This window comes from Macaca nemestrina, chromosome X (assembly GCF_043159975.1).
Source record: "Macaca nemestrina isolate mMacNem1 chromosome X, mMacNem.hap1, whole genome shotgun sequence".
Lineage (NCBI taxonomy): Eukaryota > Metazoa > Chordata > Mammalia > Primates > Cercopithecidae > Macaca > Macaca nemestrina.
The window spans coordinates 24,399,529-24,417,872 of record NC_092145.1 but is presented as its reverse complement, the minus strand read 5'-3'; the positions used below and the strand labels follow the sequence as shown (position 1 = coordinate 24,417,872).

At 47.0% G+C, this 18,344-nt stretch overlaps 1 protein-coding gene across 4 annotated transcripts in view; it reads right to left on the bottom strand.

Moving 5' to 3' along the window:
- Window positions 1–1,469: 1,469 nt before the first annotated feature.
- LOC105481438 (immunoglobulin superfamily member 1) overlaps window positions 1,470–18,344 on the bottom strand; it is a 50,889-nt gene continuing 34,014 nt past the window's right edge. Inside the window, exons 1-20 of one of the 4 annotated variants that reach the window (XM_024792737.2) lie at window positions 17,237–17,358; window positions 14,616–14,752; window positions 14,448–14,474; window positions 13,779–14,060; window positions 13,191–13,478; window positions 10,987–11,271; window positions 10,451–10,744; window positions 9,673–9,951; window positions 9,225–9,345; window positions 7,281–7,351; window positions 7,154–7,186; window positions 6,472–6,762; window positions 5,867–6,145; window positions 4,908–5,195; window positions 3,930–4,217; window positions 3,447–3,734; window positions 2,968–3,255; window positions 2,568–2,846; window positions 2,052–2,175; window positions 1,470–1,900 (exon numbers count right to left, since the gene is read on the bottom strand). In XM_024792737.2, the coding sequence (XP_024648505.1) occupies window positions 1,765–1,900; window positions 2,052–2,175; window positions 2,568–2,846; window positions 2,968–3,255; window positions 3,447–3,734; window positions 3,930–4,217; window positions 4,908–5,195; window positions 5,867–6,145; window positions 6,472–6,762; window positions 7,154–7,186; window positions 7,281–7,351; window positions 9,225–9,345; window positions 9,673–9,951; window positions 10,451–10,744; window positions 10,987–11,271; window positions 13,191–13,478; window positions 13,779–14,060; window positions 14,448–14,474; window positions 14,616–14,685 (4,011 nt within the window). In that variant the 5' untranslated portion in view covers window positions 14,686–14,752; window positions 17,237–17,358 and the 3' untranslated portion in view covers window positions 1,470–1,764. Of the gene's footprint in view, window positions 1,901–2,051; window positions 2,176–2,567; window positions 2,847–2,967; window positions 3,256–3,446; window positions 3,735–3,929; window positions 4,218–4,907; window positions 5,196–5,866; window positions 6,146–6,471; window positions 6,763–7,153; window positions 7,187–7,280; window positions 7,352–9,224; window positions 9,346–9,672; window positions 9,952–10,450; window positions 10,745–10,986; window positions 11,272–13,190; window positions 13,479–13,778; window positions 14,061–14,447; window positions 14,475–14,615; window positions 14,753–16,002; window positions 16,094–17,236; window positions 17,359–18,344 lie in introns of those variants that run through there. The other 3 variants (XM_024792739.2, XM_011741057.3, XM_011741058.3) reach the window with 3 other exon arrangements.

Sequence of the window (18,344 nt, the reverse complement as noted above, 5' to 3'; positions counted from 1 at the left end):
TCTGCTCTTATCTTCCCTTTTCTCTTTCCCTTGGTGAAAGCTAAAGCAATCAAGTTATCACTTGCTACCTTACACAGCTGTACTAGCCTTGACAATGTACACTTTGGAGCACCCAAATGTTGGAAAACAGAATCAGATCTGATCAAAGGACTTTTATCCTAAAACTGAGGACCAACTCTTTCCAGTGTTCAAAATGTACTCCTTGATTGAGGGTTAGAGATGGAGAGTATGAGGGCAAAAAGTGGTGTTCAGCAGCAAGCAACAATTAAGTTTGGCTAAACTAAAATGTAAAAGTGCTTTTGAAATGCAATTTTTACAAATACTATAATAAATTAGTATAAGCGACTAACAGAATCTCATCAAATGGAAATCAGAGTGCGACTTTGTACTTCTACATTCCAAAGAGCTTAACACAAATTAGTCTATAATACTCAGAGTGCTTCATTCTGTAAGGATTAAAGGAAATGGGATGCTTTTTTTTTTTTCATTAACTTGCTGGGTAAATATGCTTCCTAATGCAAGCATATAGAGGAGTTGCTTTCTAAACTTTATTATAACCAGGGTTAAATAACTCACCAGGTGCTGTACCCTTGTACATTGCTCTATTGAACAGTGTTAGCTTAGAATTAAACAGTGCTGGGAGGCAAGTTTAACTTCTTTAGGGTCAGATTTGAAGGGGTCATGACCCCCTCTCAGACCTGTGGGTCAATTTTTCTGAGGTCTTTAACAAGGTTTGAGGAACTAGGTAAGCCACTCACCCCAATCCAAATGGCCTAATGGCCTACTGTGTACTGAATTCCCATTCATGGGGCAAGTGGCCTTTTAATCCAGGGGGAAAGGTCAGGGGCTGAGAATGGGAGCTAGCCCCCACCCCTACCATTTCCCCATTTGGAATCCTGGGAGGCGGCACTAGCAGGTCCCTGTTCCAAATAATCCACCTCATCTGCTTACTGGCTTCTTGAGATCCCACCATTAGATGCACATTCCTTTGGGAAAATGGGACTCTCTTTAGAGAGAGGCAAAGTATCAGATTTGATTAATTGTTCATACTTAAGAGTGAATTCATTTACACCCTGTGATTGCTAGGTAAGGGCCACAAAGCACGCTTTTCCAGTTTCAAAGTTCTGCTGAGGGCCAATCCTGCTGTTTGAAAGTGGATGTACTATGGACCCAAACGTAACATGGTGAAATGCATGTAATGTCTGTGTTTTCCCTTCTCAGGCTCAACCGGGAGAGAGTGTTGCCATTCATTCATTCATCCAATGGAAGGGCAAAATAATACTCTGGTCAGTGAATACGTGTCAAACCAAACTGGGAAGTAGCTATTTTGGAGCCCCCTCCCCACACCCATCCTTGAACAACTTTCTCTTTTCTTGTAGCCCTGCACTCTCTTATTCTGCCATCGAGGTCAGCTCCAATACATCACTTCTAAATTGTTAGTGGAAAACAGACCAATAGAAGACCACAGCTGTAGTTTTTGCAGTTAAATAGTGAATGCTCTTTTTATTCAGAAGAATGCATTTTTAATAGAATTTCATGCACCAGTAAATCAGTACAGTGAGGAGTTACAGGGGTGGGGAACCTCTCTTCAGGAAACATCTCACCCTGGCAGAGCTGTCAACTCCCAGAACACCCTTTACCCAGCTCAGGTGATTAGAGACCAAGGAACAGCAGATGGGGCTGACTTGCAGGGTAACTAGTTGGATTTACAGGTCTCTGAAAGCAAGATAGAGGAGAGGAAAGCTCTTGTAAAGGAGGAGATTATTATATTGGGACTGGCAGTTCCACAGAGATTCTCCGAGAGGTTGATGAAGGAGAATTGGCGGGGGTGCCTGGTTCTCCTTCTTGGTTACACTCTTCAAGGGCAATGGTCTGGTCTCTTCCGTCTGTCTCTGAGCCTCTATGTAAAGAAAAAGACATGAGTAAGGGAGGATCCAGAACCTGAAAACAGATTGCATGTTGGGGCTCAGATACTAGGGAAGCATTTGTATGATTGCTTTTCTAGCACCACCTGGTTCACAGAAGGGGGCCATAATGAGGCATTTATTTACCTGGTTCGCAGTCGAGGCCACTTCTTCCACTCTATGGCTAGCACTACCCCCAAGGCTACAACAACCACCACGATTAGGCTACTTCGGACAATGTTCCCTACTGTGCACTCCTGAGCCACAGGCCCTGTGGTGATGAAAGAGGAGAAACCAAGGCCATGGAGATTAGTGTGTGTATGTTCCCCTTAATCTGGTATTGCCCCACACTCTGGTCTTCTTTAGGGTTCATGTGGGAGCCATGTGTTAAGACTACAGTGCAGGTGGGCAGTGGCAGAGTTTATGCTGAGGCAGAAGCAGCCCTCCTTTCCTTGGGGCCAAGAGGCCTGGAAAGAAACCCACTCACTATCTTAAAAAACATTTAAGGTCCCACCTCCTCACCATCCTTAGGAGAAAGAGGACACACTATAGGTCCCTGGTTCCAAAGCCCCTCCATTCTCCTGATTTGAGATGTCTCCATGGGGACTGTCCCTGGGATCCCAGGTGTGTCACACCAGGATTATGGAGAGATTATTCTCTTACCTGCTGCCCCCACCAGCTCCAGGGAATCACTAGGTTCTGACCAGATATCAGGGTAGGCCTGGAGGCGGTAGCTGCAGCTGTAGTTTCCAATGCCTTTTCCTTCTACATTGTTGATGACAAAGTCTCCATCCTCTGAAAACTGCTGAGGTGCTTCTTCTCCATCATGTTCTAGGACAAATTCAACACCTGGCAGGGGTCCTCGGCACTGAAGGATGATGTCCTTCCCCAGCTTGAACATGGTGCCGGGCCAGGCTGACAGAGAAGGTTTAGGGGGCTTGTCTGCAACCAACAAGGACACAGAGTTAGAATAAGTGATCCTGAACTTAGCCCTTTACCCGCTTATTGCTGACTGCTAAAAACTACAAAATCATGACTCGTACTGAAGTCTCCAGGACCTTACCAGTCACCCAGATCTCCAGGGAGTCACTGTGATTTGAAGCTGCAAAGGGAGCAGAGTCCAAATAATAAACACAGCTATAGATCCCAGAATCTTCACCTCTCACTGCTGGCATCCAGAAGTCAGCCCTGTACCCACTTGGCCTCTGTTGCTCTAAGGGCTCCTGAGTCCCCTCCTTCAACAGGACAAATGTTGAGTCTGGCAGTTCCCCTTGACACTGAAGAGTCATATTTTCGCCAGGGGACACCATGGGACCAGGCTGGGCTAATAGGCTGGGTTTGGGGAGTAAGCCTGGAAGAAATGAACTCCTGGTCAAAGAGAAGAGGTCACTTTCCAGTGCATCACCCCTGGGGTCTCTGCTCAATAAAGAGGAAAGACAATTGGTTGCCTCTCCTCGAGCTCTCCGAAAACTATCTCCCATGAACCAGTCTATTCCCTCCTTTCTCCACTTCCATGCCCACTTGACAGCCTCTTCCCCTTACCTGTGACTATGAGTTCCAGGGTGTTGCTAGGTTGTATCTTGATAGAACTGGTCCAGTCAGGGTGGTAGCAGCAGCTGTAACGCCCCATGCTAGCACCAGATATATTGGTGATGGGGAATGCCCCGTCATTACTGGTGGATCCCCAGAGCTGCATTGAAGTGGCTTCTTCTTCTTTGTGCAGAATGTATCCTACACCATGGACTGGCCCTCGGCACCACAGAGTAACATTCTGCCCCATGGGAACCACAGAACTGGGCTCAGCAAACAACCATGGCTTAGGGAATGTGTCTAGAAAGAGACCAAGGTTGTAAAGTGGTGACTATAGAAACTTATCAGTTCCTGCTTAAATTAACCCTCTATCTTTCTCCTCTTGGACACAATAGTTCCCCTCCATGGCCTAGCCTAGACTTCTAGGAGGAATTACCCTCCCTAACCCCTACTCCAATGATCTCCATCCCAGTCCCATGTCCGCTCTGTCCTTACCAGTCACCCAGATCATAAGGGGTATACTGAGATATGACCCCCTGTTTGACATGGTTGTCTCATAGTAGATACAGCTATAGTTCCCAGAGTCCTCTGCTCCAACAGTGTGGAGAAGGAAGTCAGCTGAGTTCCCTGAGACACTCTGAAACTGTAAGGGAACCTGGGCTCCCTCTTGCAAGAGGGCGAACCTCATGCCCTGGAAAGTCCCTTGGCAGCGCAGGGTCACACTCTTCCCAGGAAACACCACGGGACCTGGCTGTGCCAGGAGAGTGGGTTTGGGGTAGAATTCTGAAATTAAAGAGACAACAGCGTGAGATAAACCCAGCCCTCACATCCTGCAAATAGCCTTTTAAAGTGTTATTGTAAGACAAAATATATGTTTGTTGTCAAAAATTAGAAAATATAGAAAAAAAAACTAATGAAGGAAACACAATTCTACCACTCAAAGATAAGTGTTTTTAATATTTCTTTGCCATTTATTCTTTATATACATTTCCATGTCCATGTAGCTATAACTGTTTACATAATTGGGACTCCACTTATGCACAGTTGTATAGTTGTATAGTATGCAGCTGACATTTCAAGGTCTTTTCCCTTTCTCTGAGAGCCGTCCAGCCCACGGATCTCTGACAGCCCAGCTAGAGAAAAAGTGGACATTGAGCCTAAAGCTCAAGGCCAAGCCATAAAAATGTGCAGAAATAGGGCAACTTGAACTGAGCTCTTGGAATTGGACTCCCCCATCTGCCTCATTTATTCCCCCAGAAATGAATTGCTTGCCTCCCCACCGCCTTTGTTTCTTGTTCCTGTAATAATAACATGAAGAGCTGTGCATCATGGACTGGTCACTATGGACCAGCCACTGTCCTAAGCACTTTCTCAGTGTTTTTTAGAAGAAACATTTCTTCCTCTCCCACTGACAGCCTTCCACCCACCATCCCAGGGTTGGCACCACCTCTACCTGGAGTCCCCCCTCCTAACCTGTCACCACGAGCTCCACAGGGTCGCTGGGCTCAGACCAGATAGAAAAGTCATAATATCGGCAGCTGTAATTCCCTCCATCACCAATGCCCACCGAAATGATTAGAAAGTGAGCTGCACTGGCCCCTGGACTTGCCCAGGACCTGTCACTGGATGCTATTTCACTTCCATCTTTGTAAAGAATAAAGCTCATATGCTGGTGGGGGGTGGAGCAATTGAAAGTCACTCGGGCACCAGGAGTGACCACGGGGCTGGCCCATGTCTTGAAGAAGGGCTTAGGGTACATTTCTAGAAGGCAAGAAAACAAAACAAAAAACAACAACAACAAAAACAAAACAAAACAAAACAAAAATAACAAAATACAACACAAAACCAAATTAAGAACAAGAAAGAGAGAAAGCAAATATAGCAAATATTGGTTCTAGGAGGCTTCTCTGCTTTCTATAGTATTTCATTCAGAAGTAAGTGCATTTAAAAAGTAAGGTAAATCCACTCTGCAGATAGACTTCTCACACAGGGACCCTTCAACCCCACCCCTCACTACCTCCACATGAATCCTCAGTGTGAGGCAATGGAGGCTAGTAAAAAGGTAGAATTTTTCTTGGGGCTCTGCTGATTCTCTGAGTCTCACTTTGCCCATTTGGACAAGGGGAAAATGGTACCTGCTTCACTCACCTTGAAGAGTTGCTCTATGGTGAAGTGAGATAATTGATGTGAAAATAATTAGAAAAATTAAATCACACTCCATGAACCAAAGCTATTAATAACGATTATGGCTATTAATATCGTGCAGCCAGAGGCCCTGGCACTCCCAGCGCCACGCCTGCCTGGCTCTAAGATTGGACACAGGCTCCCAGGACCAGCAGCAAAGTTTGCTGCAGGGAGAGAAGTGTCTGACCCAGGGCTTTGCCTTTCCCTCCACCCCGCCCCTCTTCCTCACACATCCTTTTCAGCTCTACCTTTTATGACAAGCTCCAGGGGCTCACTGGGCTCAGACCACTTGAAGGGGCGTTGTTCAGTGTGAGTGCGGCAGCTGTAATTGCCTTCGTCTTTATCCTCCATTCTTTGGATTGTAAAGACGGCTTCCCTTCCAACTGCACCAAGTTGCTGGACAGGTTCTTGCTGTCCCTCCTTATACAGAGCAAACCCCATGCCTGCCAGCCATCCTTTGCACCGGAGTTGTAGTTCCTGGCCCCGGATTGGGAGGGAAGCAGAAATGACAGGTTTGGGGAGGATGTCTGGAAAACAGAATGGGGTGGAAAAGGAGTTAGAAGTTTGCAGTTGCCCAGATGGGATACTCGGGGTCACTTTGTCAGCAAATAAAGACATTCATTCTGGGCTGGCCCTAGGCTCTTCCAGTCAGTCTCCTCACACTCTCTTTCCCATCCCGCCCCTCCCCCTGCCCCGTAACTCCCTACCATTTCAGCACCCCTCCTCTCCTACATGCAGCACAAGCCCCTTGGGTTCCAGGGTCCCTGGGAGTTCGTTCCCTCACTCCCAGGAGCAGTGTTGGAGTCCCAGGGGCACTGGGAATAACTCCGGGAGACCCTCTACCTTTTCTTACCTGTCCCCAGCAGCTCAAGTGCCTCACTGGGCTCCGATACAGCCATCTCCTCCCATGAATGGCAGTGGTAGCTCCCGGTGTGGCTCTGGGTCAGGGCGCCAAGGGGAAAGGCAGCCCGGACCTGCTCTGAGGCCGGGCGAGTTGCAATCCACCCGGTCCCGTCCTTCAGCAGCACAAACTCCTTAGTTGAGCCAGAAGGGCTTCTGCACCAGAGGGTTAAGTTCTTCCACGGGGCCAGAGGAAAGTTGGTCTCTGCCCACAGCTCAGGCTTAGGGGTTGGCATGACTATTTCTAGAAACAGCAGAATTAATGAAGCCATCCTCCCGCCTCCCTTCCCCTCCCTCTTCCTTGCCCTTGAACCCCCTACCCGGATCACACTGCCCACCTCCCCTTGCAACCCAAATCCAAATCCTTTCCTTCTTTCCTTCCTTCCTCAGGTCCTGGGGAAAGGGGAAGCTGGTGTCTTATAGCTGAGCCTCAGAAAAGTGCAGAAGCTTGGAGGAAATTTTGCAGGCAGAAAGGCAAAGTTGGAGGCTGAATTTTGCCAGCAGCTTTAGCAAGTGCCCCTTCCTGGCTGTCCTTCCCTCCCAACCAGTCACTCCCTGGCCAATGACACTGACGCTCTGTAGTTATTTCGGATCTCCAGGGAGGAATGTCCCAGTCTGGAGCAGGAAAAACTCACCAGTCTCTTCTATCAATACCCCATTGCACAGTCCTGCAAAAGAAATTGCTGCCAGGACTCAGCCCCCTCCCCCACTGGGATTTCACCCCGGCCTTCTGCCCGGGCCCCTTCCCCCACTTGTGCTCACCACAGGAGAGAAGGGCCGTGACTATGAAGAGCATGGTGACCCCTTGAGCTGTTCCCAGCAACCAGGCTTCTCTAGTGAGACCAGAAAAGAGATGAGAGGAGTTGCTGGGATTAGGGGGAGGGTGGAGGAAAGGGGGCGGCAATTTATGTCATTGGCTTACTCGCTACCCAATGGGGACTGGATATGGCCAAGATAATGGGATATAATCTTTTCTGACATCAATGACTTTTCTTTTTGAGGGCCTTACCACCTACAAACCTCTTGCTCTTTCGTGACCCACATGTCCCCTTTGCCCCCTCCCCCTCCCCAGCCTATATCATATGTCAGCTCCCCATGGCCCCTGATTAGGCTGTTGCTGGAATTGAGATGTCAGATGTGAAAATGCTTTTATATTATCTGGAGCTCTCAGAATCCCCGGAGCTCAGTGTGATCGGCAGCTCTGGGTGGTGTGTGTGGGGGTGGAGGGAGAAACCATGAGTATTTCTCAGTCATCAAGTTTAAGTTTGGAAGCAGTTGTTATGGCAGTATTGGTCCTCAGACCCACCTGCCTCACCTGCCTTTGTTATGGAAGGGTTGCCTAGGCAGCTGTGGTGAATTACTAGAAGACTGTCAGTGCTGAGCTAAGCTTTTCAGAGACTAGAAACTCTCCCCTCAACCAGATTATAACTAGAAATGTGCAGCAGCTTTGGGTCATGGGTCTTGTAGAATTAGATGATATTAACCCAAAATCCATTGGAAAATTTTTACCTAGAAAACACTGACCATCCTTCCTGGTGAGGAAAACGTGATTTTCAAGCTGCTTTCTCTGAAATCTGGTATCTCATCTTATTCTTTGATGTGTGTTGCTGGGCTGGGGTGGGGCACATAAAGCTACATTTTTTTTTTCTAACCACTGGCTTGGAGATTACTCTAATGAATATGGGATCCAGGTCAGGTTCCAGAAAGAAGTAGAACTTCACCCCTGCTAAAACTTTTTGAAAACTCAAAGGGTGGTGGTTTTTGCAGAAGGCTTAGGTGGCTCGCCTCTGGTTGCCCAAGTATTTTGGCCCTCAGATTCCAGCGGAAAGCACAGACACATATAATCATAATCATAATCCATTGTGCACTGAATACTCCCAGACACACTGACCACATTTGCAGGGCGGGGGGTGCAACCAGAAGCAGGGAGTAGGGGGAAGTAGACAAGGTATTCAGGAGCTAACATCCCTACTAGGTCAGAAGTGGTCATTACTCTCCTTGTTCCCGGTAGAGTAGCCTGAGCACGAGCCATGGGGATGAGAGAGGCAGATGGCCCAGAGCACACCATAGAATCAAAGGAAATGGCAGGAGAATCTGTTTGGCCTGCGAGTTTGTGAGTCAGAGGAAACAGTCTGATTCTGTTGCCCTGTCCAATGTCACATCAGATGGCCATCCAGATCAAGTCTATATTCCCAGAATGCTCTGCACAGGTGGTTGGAGGCCACAGTGTCAGAGACTGGTTACTAAGGCAACTAGGATGCATCACAAGGTTTAATAGCTCCTGAGAGCTAGGGATAAGGGTGAAAAGTTGGGATAGGAGTTGAATAACAGCCTGGAAGACAGGACAGCATGGCTTCTTACAAGAGGAAAAATCCAGAACAAGTTAATAAGGGAGACATCAATCATCTCTGAGGGCAGGATGGTCTGTGGGAGAGATTTGGGCACCCTCCGGGGGGATGTCAATGAATGAAGTTCTGATTACTCCTCCTGCCTCTGAGAACTATGTATTTCTCCACCCTCTGGCTTGAGTGCTGACCCCTCTGTGAGGCGAAAGAGACAGCTGGAGTGAGAAAGTCTTGTTCCCAAAGCCCAGAAGATGGGGGTTCTATAGGGTGTGCCTCTGTGGCTTGTCTCAACTAGGGTATGACTCATTCTTCAGACTCTATTAGGTTGGGGGGGAACAGGGGGCTGGGACAAGACAGTTACCTGATTCTGAGTCTCCGACACTTCCACCTTATCCACAGCACTACCAACAGCAAGGCAACAAGCTGCACGATTAGAGACAACCTGACAGCTTCATTCAGAACGTAATTCCAGGTGAGATAGCCTGTGGCCAGAGAAGACCAGAATCAGAGGCCTTGATGGGGACAGGGGCAGGTGAATACATTCATGGGGTGAGGACAATCTGGTTACTGAGAGTGCTTATATTGGGAAGGTGAGGCAGAAGTGGCTTTCTTTTTCATGGAGAATGGGAGCCTTGAAATTATCCTGCTAACTGCCTTTGAGGAATTGTGAGACCACCCCAGGGGAAGGGTGCTGAAACCCAAGGGCTCTGATTTTCAGGCCGCTGACTCCCTTTCCCATATCTTTCTGGGCACTGATCTGGGATCCCTGGGGTATGGAGGGGCATTCCTCTGAAGAGTTATCCTCTCACCTGCTGGCCCCATCAGCTTCAGGGGCTCACTGCGATGTGACCAGATGTTAGGATGTGTCTCTACGCGATAGCTGCAACTGTAAGTCCCTGTGCCTTTCCCATCAACATTACTGATGATGAAGTCTCCATCTACTGAGAATTTTTGGAATGCTTCTCTTTCTTCCCATTCCAGAGAAAATTCCAGTACTGGATGAGATACTCGGCACCGAAGGGTGATGGCCTTTCCTAGCTTGAACACAGTGCTTGGCCAAGCTGACAGGGAGGGTTTGGGGGGCTTATCTGAAACCAATCCAGAGACCAGAGTGAGAAGTGACCTCAAACCCAGTACCTCTCTCCCAGAAAATGTTTCTGAGCTCCCCATTTGATCTTCTCTTCCTTTCCACTTCCACTTGGTCAGTGACTTCAAGATTTGACTGTGCATTAGAATTATTTTGCCCACTCCTTGGTGATCTAAAGATTCCTGGTTCCCTACCAGTCAGGAAGACCTCATACCTGTAAGCTTCCCCTGGCCTAAAGAAAAATAATTTTCCCAGGGGTTACAATGGGGCTGTGCCATACCGAGAGGTGGAGCTTGAGGAACAATCCTGGGAGACAAAGTCCCTAAAGTTTTGGAAGAAAGTTCTACACCACCTTCCGTGTGCATGCGTGCGTGCGTGTGTGTTTGTATGCGTTTTGCCCATAGCTCTCAGAGGATACAAGGCTACTAGCTCCTTCTTACAACACCACAATGATGATAAAAACAAACGGGTTGATAATAAAAACAGTTGTTTACACTTGCCTACAACCATAAGCTCCACAGTGTTGTGTGATGGCATCCTAATGGAGGTCTTCCAGGTGAGAAGATACTGGCAGCTATAGATGCCAGTATCACTGTAGGTTACATTGTTGAGGAAGAATGATGTGTTGTCATCGATGCTGGTGGCATCTAAAAACTGAACTGGTTTGTCTTCTCCTTTCTTATAGAGTGCAAGACCCACTCCATCCACTGGTCCTCGACACCGTAGGCTCACATTCTGACCCATTTGGACCACAGGACTGGGCCAAGCAAGTAGCCAGGTCTTGGGGAAAGTGTCTAGGACAAGACCCAGAATAAAAAGCACTAATGATTTCACTTCGTGCTCCCACTCCTTAGGATTCTTTTCCTTCGCTTCCTCCAAACCACCCTTGGAAAAACCTGCCTACACCCAGTTTTACAAATTCTGTTCCCTTCTCTACTGTTAGCCCTGGCCACATGATTAGGTTCTCCAGGGAGCACAGAGGGAGATTTGTATTCTTAGCCCTTAACCTAAGTTTCATGGCATACCCGTCTCTTACCAGTTACCCAGATTTTCAGGACATCACTAAGGATTGAACCTCTATATGAAATGTCATAGTAAAAGCAGAGGTAATGTCCAGTATCTTGGATCTTCAAAGACCGGAAGAAGAAATATGCCTCGTTTTTTATTGTCTTCTTGTGGTAAAAGGACTTCTCCAAGTCTTCAACCCTCATTAGGGCAAAGGTCATTCCATAGATTGGCCCTTGACACCTGAGATTCAGGCTTTCTCCAGGTGCCATGATGGGCCCAGGATGGGCTGTCAAAGTTGGTTTGGGGTAGAGTCCTACAAAGGGAAGAGACCCTAAAGTTAGAGGCAAGATGATTCTTTCCTGTTGTCTTCTGTTTTCTCTTTCTTAATTTCTTTGAACAAGAAGTGGTAGCTGAAATTTACCTTCTCTTCCCTATCCCTTCCTTGGATCTCTGCCTCTATAATATAATCATGGGTAGATTCACTTATACCCCTGTTCTCTCTCTATAATCTGTCAGCTTCACTGAGCTCTAACCATGTGTAGGGGTGTATCTCAGTGGAAGATCTACATCCACAATTCCCTGTATCTTTAGGTCCCTGAAATGCCAAATGTAGTTCTTTCAACCACCAGAAAAACCAAACCTCTGAAAATAACAATGATTTCATCTTTGCAGAGCATGAATACCACTAAAGTATTAAGGAGAACTTTTGAATACATTAAGCTCATTTAAGATCCTACTTCCACAACAAGACTGAAAGAAGCCAACAAAGAGGGCTTGGCCAGTAAGTCTGCAACCCAAAGAAATCTCTGTTACAGAGCTACACATTCATGTCCATGGATTGTTTCGCCAAGGAGATTGTACACGAAAGTGAGGGCAAACCTCACCTCCTACCACTCCTTCCTACCCCCACCCCAATGCCAGGCACACTTATCTATTCATTATGGAAGGATCAGCTCTGTCATATGCTCACTGAGCATTTAGTATGCATCAAGCATCATGTAGGTCTAGGTGTATATGAGAAAAGAAGACAAAGTCTCTGCTAGCAAAAAGCCCATGAACTGGTTGGTGGGGGATATTGTTGAACAGGTAACTATGGAAGTGTGTGTTAGTGGAATCTATGCTGAAAGGGCATGAGTACAACAAACATTCATACACTCAGTTCAAACAAGCAGGGTTTTTTTTGTTCTTTGATCCTCAATAAAAAGCTATACTAACAAAATTAATATCTACCATTTATTGAGAACTTATATGCCAGGCACTGTACATATATATTTAGGCAAATCCTCACAACAGCCCTGTGAGGTAGGCATTATTATTAAACCAATTTTGCAGATCAGGAAACTGAGGCATAGAGATAAGCATTACACAGTAGATCAGATAGATACTGTTATCCCATTTTTAGAGTAGAGGAAGCCAAAGCACAGAAAAGTGAAGTGACTTGCTCAAGATCATGCAGGGAGGCAGTGTCAGAGATGGAACTAGAAACCAGTATTACCACTTCTAAGTCTCGGGTACTTTCTGTAGCACCACAGCTTTCCCCAAGCCTATTTAGCTGGATGGAGAGACTAAAGCAAATGTGGCCAATTCCATCTAGAAACCTCCAGGCCATGGGGTGGGGGAGTTGGGACTGGGTCATGTCTGGCATTTTACATTTTGGGGAAACTTCTTCTATACTTAGAGATTGGTGCTGCCTTACTAGCTCTACTGATAGGGAACCAAGGCAGTTTATAAAGCCATTTCTAAAATATGAGCTATCACATTCTTTGTCATTTGTTTTCTTTGTTTGTACTCACCAACACTAGCAATTCATTCTGTTTTCCACACATAAAAATAACAATTACAAATAAAATACATTTGCAAATTTAAGACTCAGTTTATAAGATTGCAGTGGCAGTGCCTGGCACATATTAGGTGCTCAATAAATACTGGTTGAATTGATGAATGAATGCATGATATTCAACAAGTAGAGAACAACAAAGCTGTGATGAGCTGAAGCTGCTGGCCAGTTGGCTGGGCTCCTTTACTAGTCAAATGATTGGCTCCCACACATCTGCCTTGTAGCACATGCGATTCTAATTTATATCTCAGTAAAACTTCAAACGACTCTAGCTCATTGGGCCTTGCAGGGCCTTAGAAACTGGCTGAGGAAAGTAAAATCAGAAACCCTAGCTCAACCAGCCATGATCCCTGGGACAACAATTGCCAGATGCCAGCAGCCATAGCCACACCCACCTGCTACAACCAGCTTCAGGGGGTTGCTGGGCTCTGACCACAAGGTGGGGAGCATCTGGATATGAGTGCGGCAGATGTAAACCCCTTCATCCTCAGGTGTCAGCTTGTCAATGGAGAATATAGCCATTGTCCCAGTTGGGACTTGGTAATCCACAGGCTCTGCATATCCCTCTTTAAACAGCATGAATACCAAATCCTGCAGCCAGCCATGGCAGAGGATGTTAACATTACATCCAGGAAGAGGGGGGGTCTCAGCCTGAATCCAGAAGATGGGCTTGGGCAGCTGGCCTGGAAGGATAGAATGAACTGTAATTAGGTAAAGCAAGAATAGTACTGTCTAGGGAGCAGCAGAGGAGAGCTCTACTTTAATTGAGGTTTCCCTGTATGATCCTTGTTTGTCACCCCTCCTTCTCCCATCTCTGCTCCAGAGTCTGCATGCCCCCTCTGCATTGCCCAATACAAAGTAGGCCCTTATTTACTATCTGTGGGATGCGTGCTTGCATGCATTTGAGAAACAAACCCTCCCCTGGAAGGCAAGTTTGAATCTCAGGAGCTGGAGTCGATTCTTGAGTATCGCTGTCTTCTTACCTGGTGCCTCCAACTCTAGAACTTTACTGGGCTTTGACCAGCCTGGCTCCTTCCAGTAGCAGCACCGGTAAAGACCTGCATTGGACTCAGTAAGGGCACCTATAAGGAATGAAACTTGGAAGGTCTTGTGGGAAGGGCGGATCCAGGTCATCTGTGTCTTATCCTTCAGCAACAGGAACTTGCTTGATATCCGAGAGGGGCTTCGGCACCAAAGCGTGATGTTCTCCCAAGGGGCCTGGGGGTAGTTGGACTCTATCCACAGCTCCGGTTGAGGGTCCATCACTGTTATTCCCACAGATCAAAAAGATGTGAGCAGTCCAGCCCTCTCCCTCCCATAACATGTCCCACAATGTCCCTTAAAATTAGCCCGGACCCAGATCTCTCATTTTGTCTTCCCTTGGGGACAGGAATGTGCTCCTGTGGGGCATCGTATAAGAACCCCAAGATATTTGGTCAAGGGGTCCAAATGAGTTGGAGAATAAAGTCTGATGGTTTCTTTTCCATCTGAGATAAAGCTTTTCACCATGCCATAGGAAACCAAGTCCTCTGATTCCCAATCAGCCCAATCTATCTCTGGAATGTCAAGGCATTATGTCCAGGGTCATGGAGACACGCCAGCATCTTGGATCCTTTAGGAAGGAGGTGACTGAGAGGGCAGGACTCACTTACCTATCGATGTCATACCCAGACTCATCCCTGAAAAGAGAGATTATGGTAAAGGAGAGCTCCCTTGTTGTCTCCACCCTGTGCTCAAACCTCAATACTTTCCTCTCCCACCCCTAACAAGTGGGTACCTATGACAGGGTCACTTGCCCCTCACCCATTCCTTGTACTCACGAATGCAAAAGAGCAAAACAGTGAATGTCTTCAGCATGGTGGCTCCCTCCCCTGGTCTGTCCAGGGTCATGGGGCCTCTGGTGCTGGCTGTGTGCTCTGAGTCTTGAAGAATTTTTCTCCTCAGCAGGTGGTGGTATCTAAAAGCAGAATTGTTTTTACTTAGAGGACTTGTCCTGCTCCTTAAAGTTTAGTTTAGATGGCTAAATTGCACTTGACAACCCTACATTGTACTTCCTCACAGGCATGCAGGGTATTACAAGGTCACCTGCTGCTTCCTCTCCTTGCTCCTTTCCCTCACTTCCCTATCCTCCTGCTCAAGGTCTTTGTTGGTATCAAAGATGCCAGATTTGTTGAAATATGGATTTGTCTCTGGGATCTCAGAGGCCCAGAATAGCCTGCAGAAGCTCCACAGGATCGGGGAGATGGGAGGTGCAGAGTCACCTTTTCAGTCATACACACACACACACACACACACACACACACACACACACATATATGACTCTCTCATATATATATGAGAGAGCATCATATATATATATATAGAGTCATATATGTGTGTGTGTGTATATATATATAGAGAGAGAGAGAGAAAGAGAGAGAGAGAGAGAGAGAGAGACTTCCAACAACTTAAGAGAGGGGGCATTATTATCATTCCATTTTACCGATGAACAAACTGAGGCTTAGAGAAGATATATAATTTGCCCAAAGTCAAAAGATATTACATATTAGAGCCCAAATTAAAATTCATGTTTAACTCCAAGGCCTATGGATCTAAAACAATGATTTAAACTCCCAGAGGCACCCTTCACTCCCTCTTCACCCTCCCTCACCCCTCTCACTTGATCCCTTGGATATCCTTCCCTTCCATAGAATGCTTTAGATCCAATATTACTCTCATTCTTGTCTCCTACCCCTAAAAGCTCAATACCCCAGTGTCAAGCATGTGTTAGAAAATCAAGCTGCTTGAGTTAATTTACATAAGGTCTAAATGATTCTTTCATTGCCCTTAACTTCTAAACAGTTTTGTTGATTACCTCTAAGGGAAATGGAATTGTTTGAATCTCAGGAAACACGGCAAAGATATTTGTGTTCAGGGAGGCTTTCCATTCTCCCCGACCAAAGTCATTATTTACCATAGGCCTTGCATATACACAAGGTAGACTCTTGAGCTTTCATGCCTCTCTCCACCTCCCCCAACAGTAACCTTTCACCAAGGGGAGGTATGTCCCAGCCACACAAACTCAAGCTAATTCTCTTCCACTAACTTTCTACTGGGAGTCTGAAGTCCTGGCTGACTCCAGCTGTTATTAAATCTTAGCTCAGAAGAGTGGGGAAGAGGCAGCTCTCAGAATAGAGAAAGGAACTGATTTTGCTTTTCCAGACTGACCTTGGACCTCAGCCTCTAACTTGCCCCAGTGCTAACACTGGGTAGGATGGAGGAGCAGGAAGAGGAGGATATTTCGTGTTCAAAGGATCTGGACTGTAGGGAACAAGTGGACAGTGAGAAATTCAAGGAAGCGTAGGTCCATTGTTCATTTTTCACTTTGTATCGAAGGATTTTCAGATTACCCACTCTGAATTTTCCTTATCTGTAAAGTGGGGGAGTAATATCGACCTAACATTATTGTTGTGTTGGGTTACAGATAATACATGTACAGTGCCAGGCACATAGTGAACATTACATTTTAAAAAGGTGCTCATTTTTTCTTCTTTTCAAAAGGGGCATCAAACTGGTGTAGAACCCTGAAGATGCCCTTTCCATCTCAGTTCCTACAGCCGCTTGCTCCCACTCCTCTCAGGGCCAGGCCAAAGCTTGGATGCCACCCTGTTGCTTTGTTACCCTGGGGCTTTGGGCCAGGAGTTTTTGGGGGAAGCCAGGTTCCACTGCCAAGGGAGAGGTTCAACCTGGGATTACACCCAGGAAATGCCATCTGAGGTTTCAGCCTTGCCACTTGAACCCCTAAACCAGGATCTTTGCCTACTGCGGGATTGAGGGGAGTCAGGGAAGCTGGGCTTTTTGGCATGGCTGACCCCTCCTCAATCACTAAGGAAATTGTACCATTTATATTCAGCCCAAATGATGAATCTTATACCGGGGGAATGTGAGAACAGCCCCAAGCCTCAGGTTAGTTGGCCACGCCCATTTTGGCCTTTCACCCCACCTCCACCCCCAACTTTGGCTGCCTAGCCATTTTACCCTTCCCTTCTACTCCACCCCAAGCACTTTCCCCACCCTTAGGCAGCGCCGCAGTGCTTTTGAGGGTGACATATCTGAAATGTCTAATGGCTCGCCCCCTGCATAGCTTTGAGGGCTCCAGGAATCAAAGGGGTTGGGCTCGGCGGGGTGCCGGGTACATGCTCCGCTGAGGGTTTGGAGGGAAGACTGAGAAGGAAAAGGGGAGATATCTACAGTGCCCAGAGATTCTCACCGAGGCGGGTGTGGGATCCGGGGAGGAAAGGAGAAAGGCAGGAATGAAGGGGGTGGGGGGACAGACTGGGGAGCAGTTTGATTTACGGCAATTAATTACAGCAAGGAGACTCTTTCGGGATTTTGTTTAGGATCTGGTGGCCAGTATTTAATCTTCAGCCACTGAACTATGCGCTCATTTGCAGGTACTTACGGTACTTGAAGGCCCGCTCCGATGTTGGAGATTCTCCAGTGAGCTCCTCCAGATGCAGCAAACTGCCCGGCATGAGAAGAGCTGTCTAAGGACAGCCTCTTCGGCTCTGAGCCCCGCCTTCCTCTCTCCCCCGCCCGCCTGCTGGCCCGCCCCAACCTCCTCCGCTCCCTGCGCCGGGCTCTGGGAGCCCACCTACACCAACTCTGCCTGGCACCTGCAGTCCTCTGACGACGGAGATTTCTACGCCCCTCCCAGCTCCCCGCCTCTCTCCGGACTCCCTGCAGAGGTTGCCGGAGCCAAATTCAGGCCCCTGCCCCCTCGCCGGTCGCTCAGAGTTTCAGTGGGTCACTGTATTCTGGGGGGGAGAAGGCCAGCTCTCAAGATTTGTAGATCCTTTTCTCCAGCTCCTCAATACCTCTATCGGGATCTCAGATCTTCCCCTGCCCATTCAACGCCCCATTCATGCATAAACATCGCCACCACAGTTTAAGTGCCTACTATGTGCCCCTGGGCTCTGGGATCCTATATTTCTCATCTTCAGAGCAACTCTACAAAATAAGTGTTACTCCCCTCAATTTCACAGATGAGGAAACTGAAACTCAGAGAGGGTTAAGTAACTTGGACAGCCTTCAAAGTCCATCTTGGGGTTTTAAAAGCCCAGGTTTTAGAGACATACAAATGTAGATTTTAGTCCACATTTTACATTCAATAGTTGTGTGACCTCAAGTGAGTAAACTCTCTGCGTCCCAGGTTCCCCATCTGTAAAGTAAAAAACAAACAAACAGCAGAACCTATTTCACAAGGCCTCAATGGGATGATGTAAGTAAAACTCACAGCACAATAGGCCTAGCATATAGTAGGTGCTCAATAAATGGTAGTGGTTGCTGCTGCTACCACTACTACTACTAGTATTAATCTGTAAGCCCTTTCCCAAATGTCTTAGAACAACATGATTTTGATAATATAGACCAACCTTTCACAAATGTTAACCATGAAAGACTTTTTATAATGATAACGTATGAATAAGACACCAATCAAAGCTCCTGATATATAACATATGATGAGATTAAAATATAGCATCCAATGGGCTCACAGACTAATTGATAAG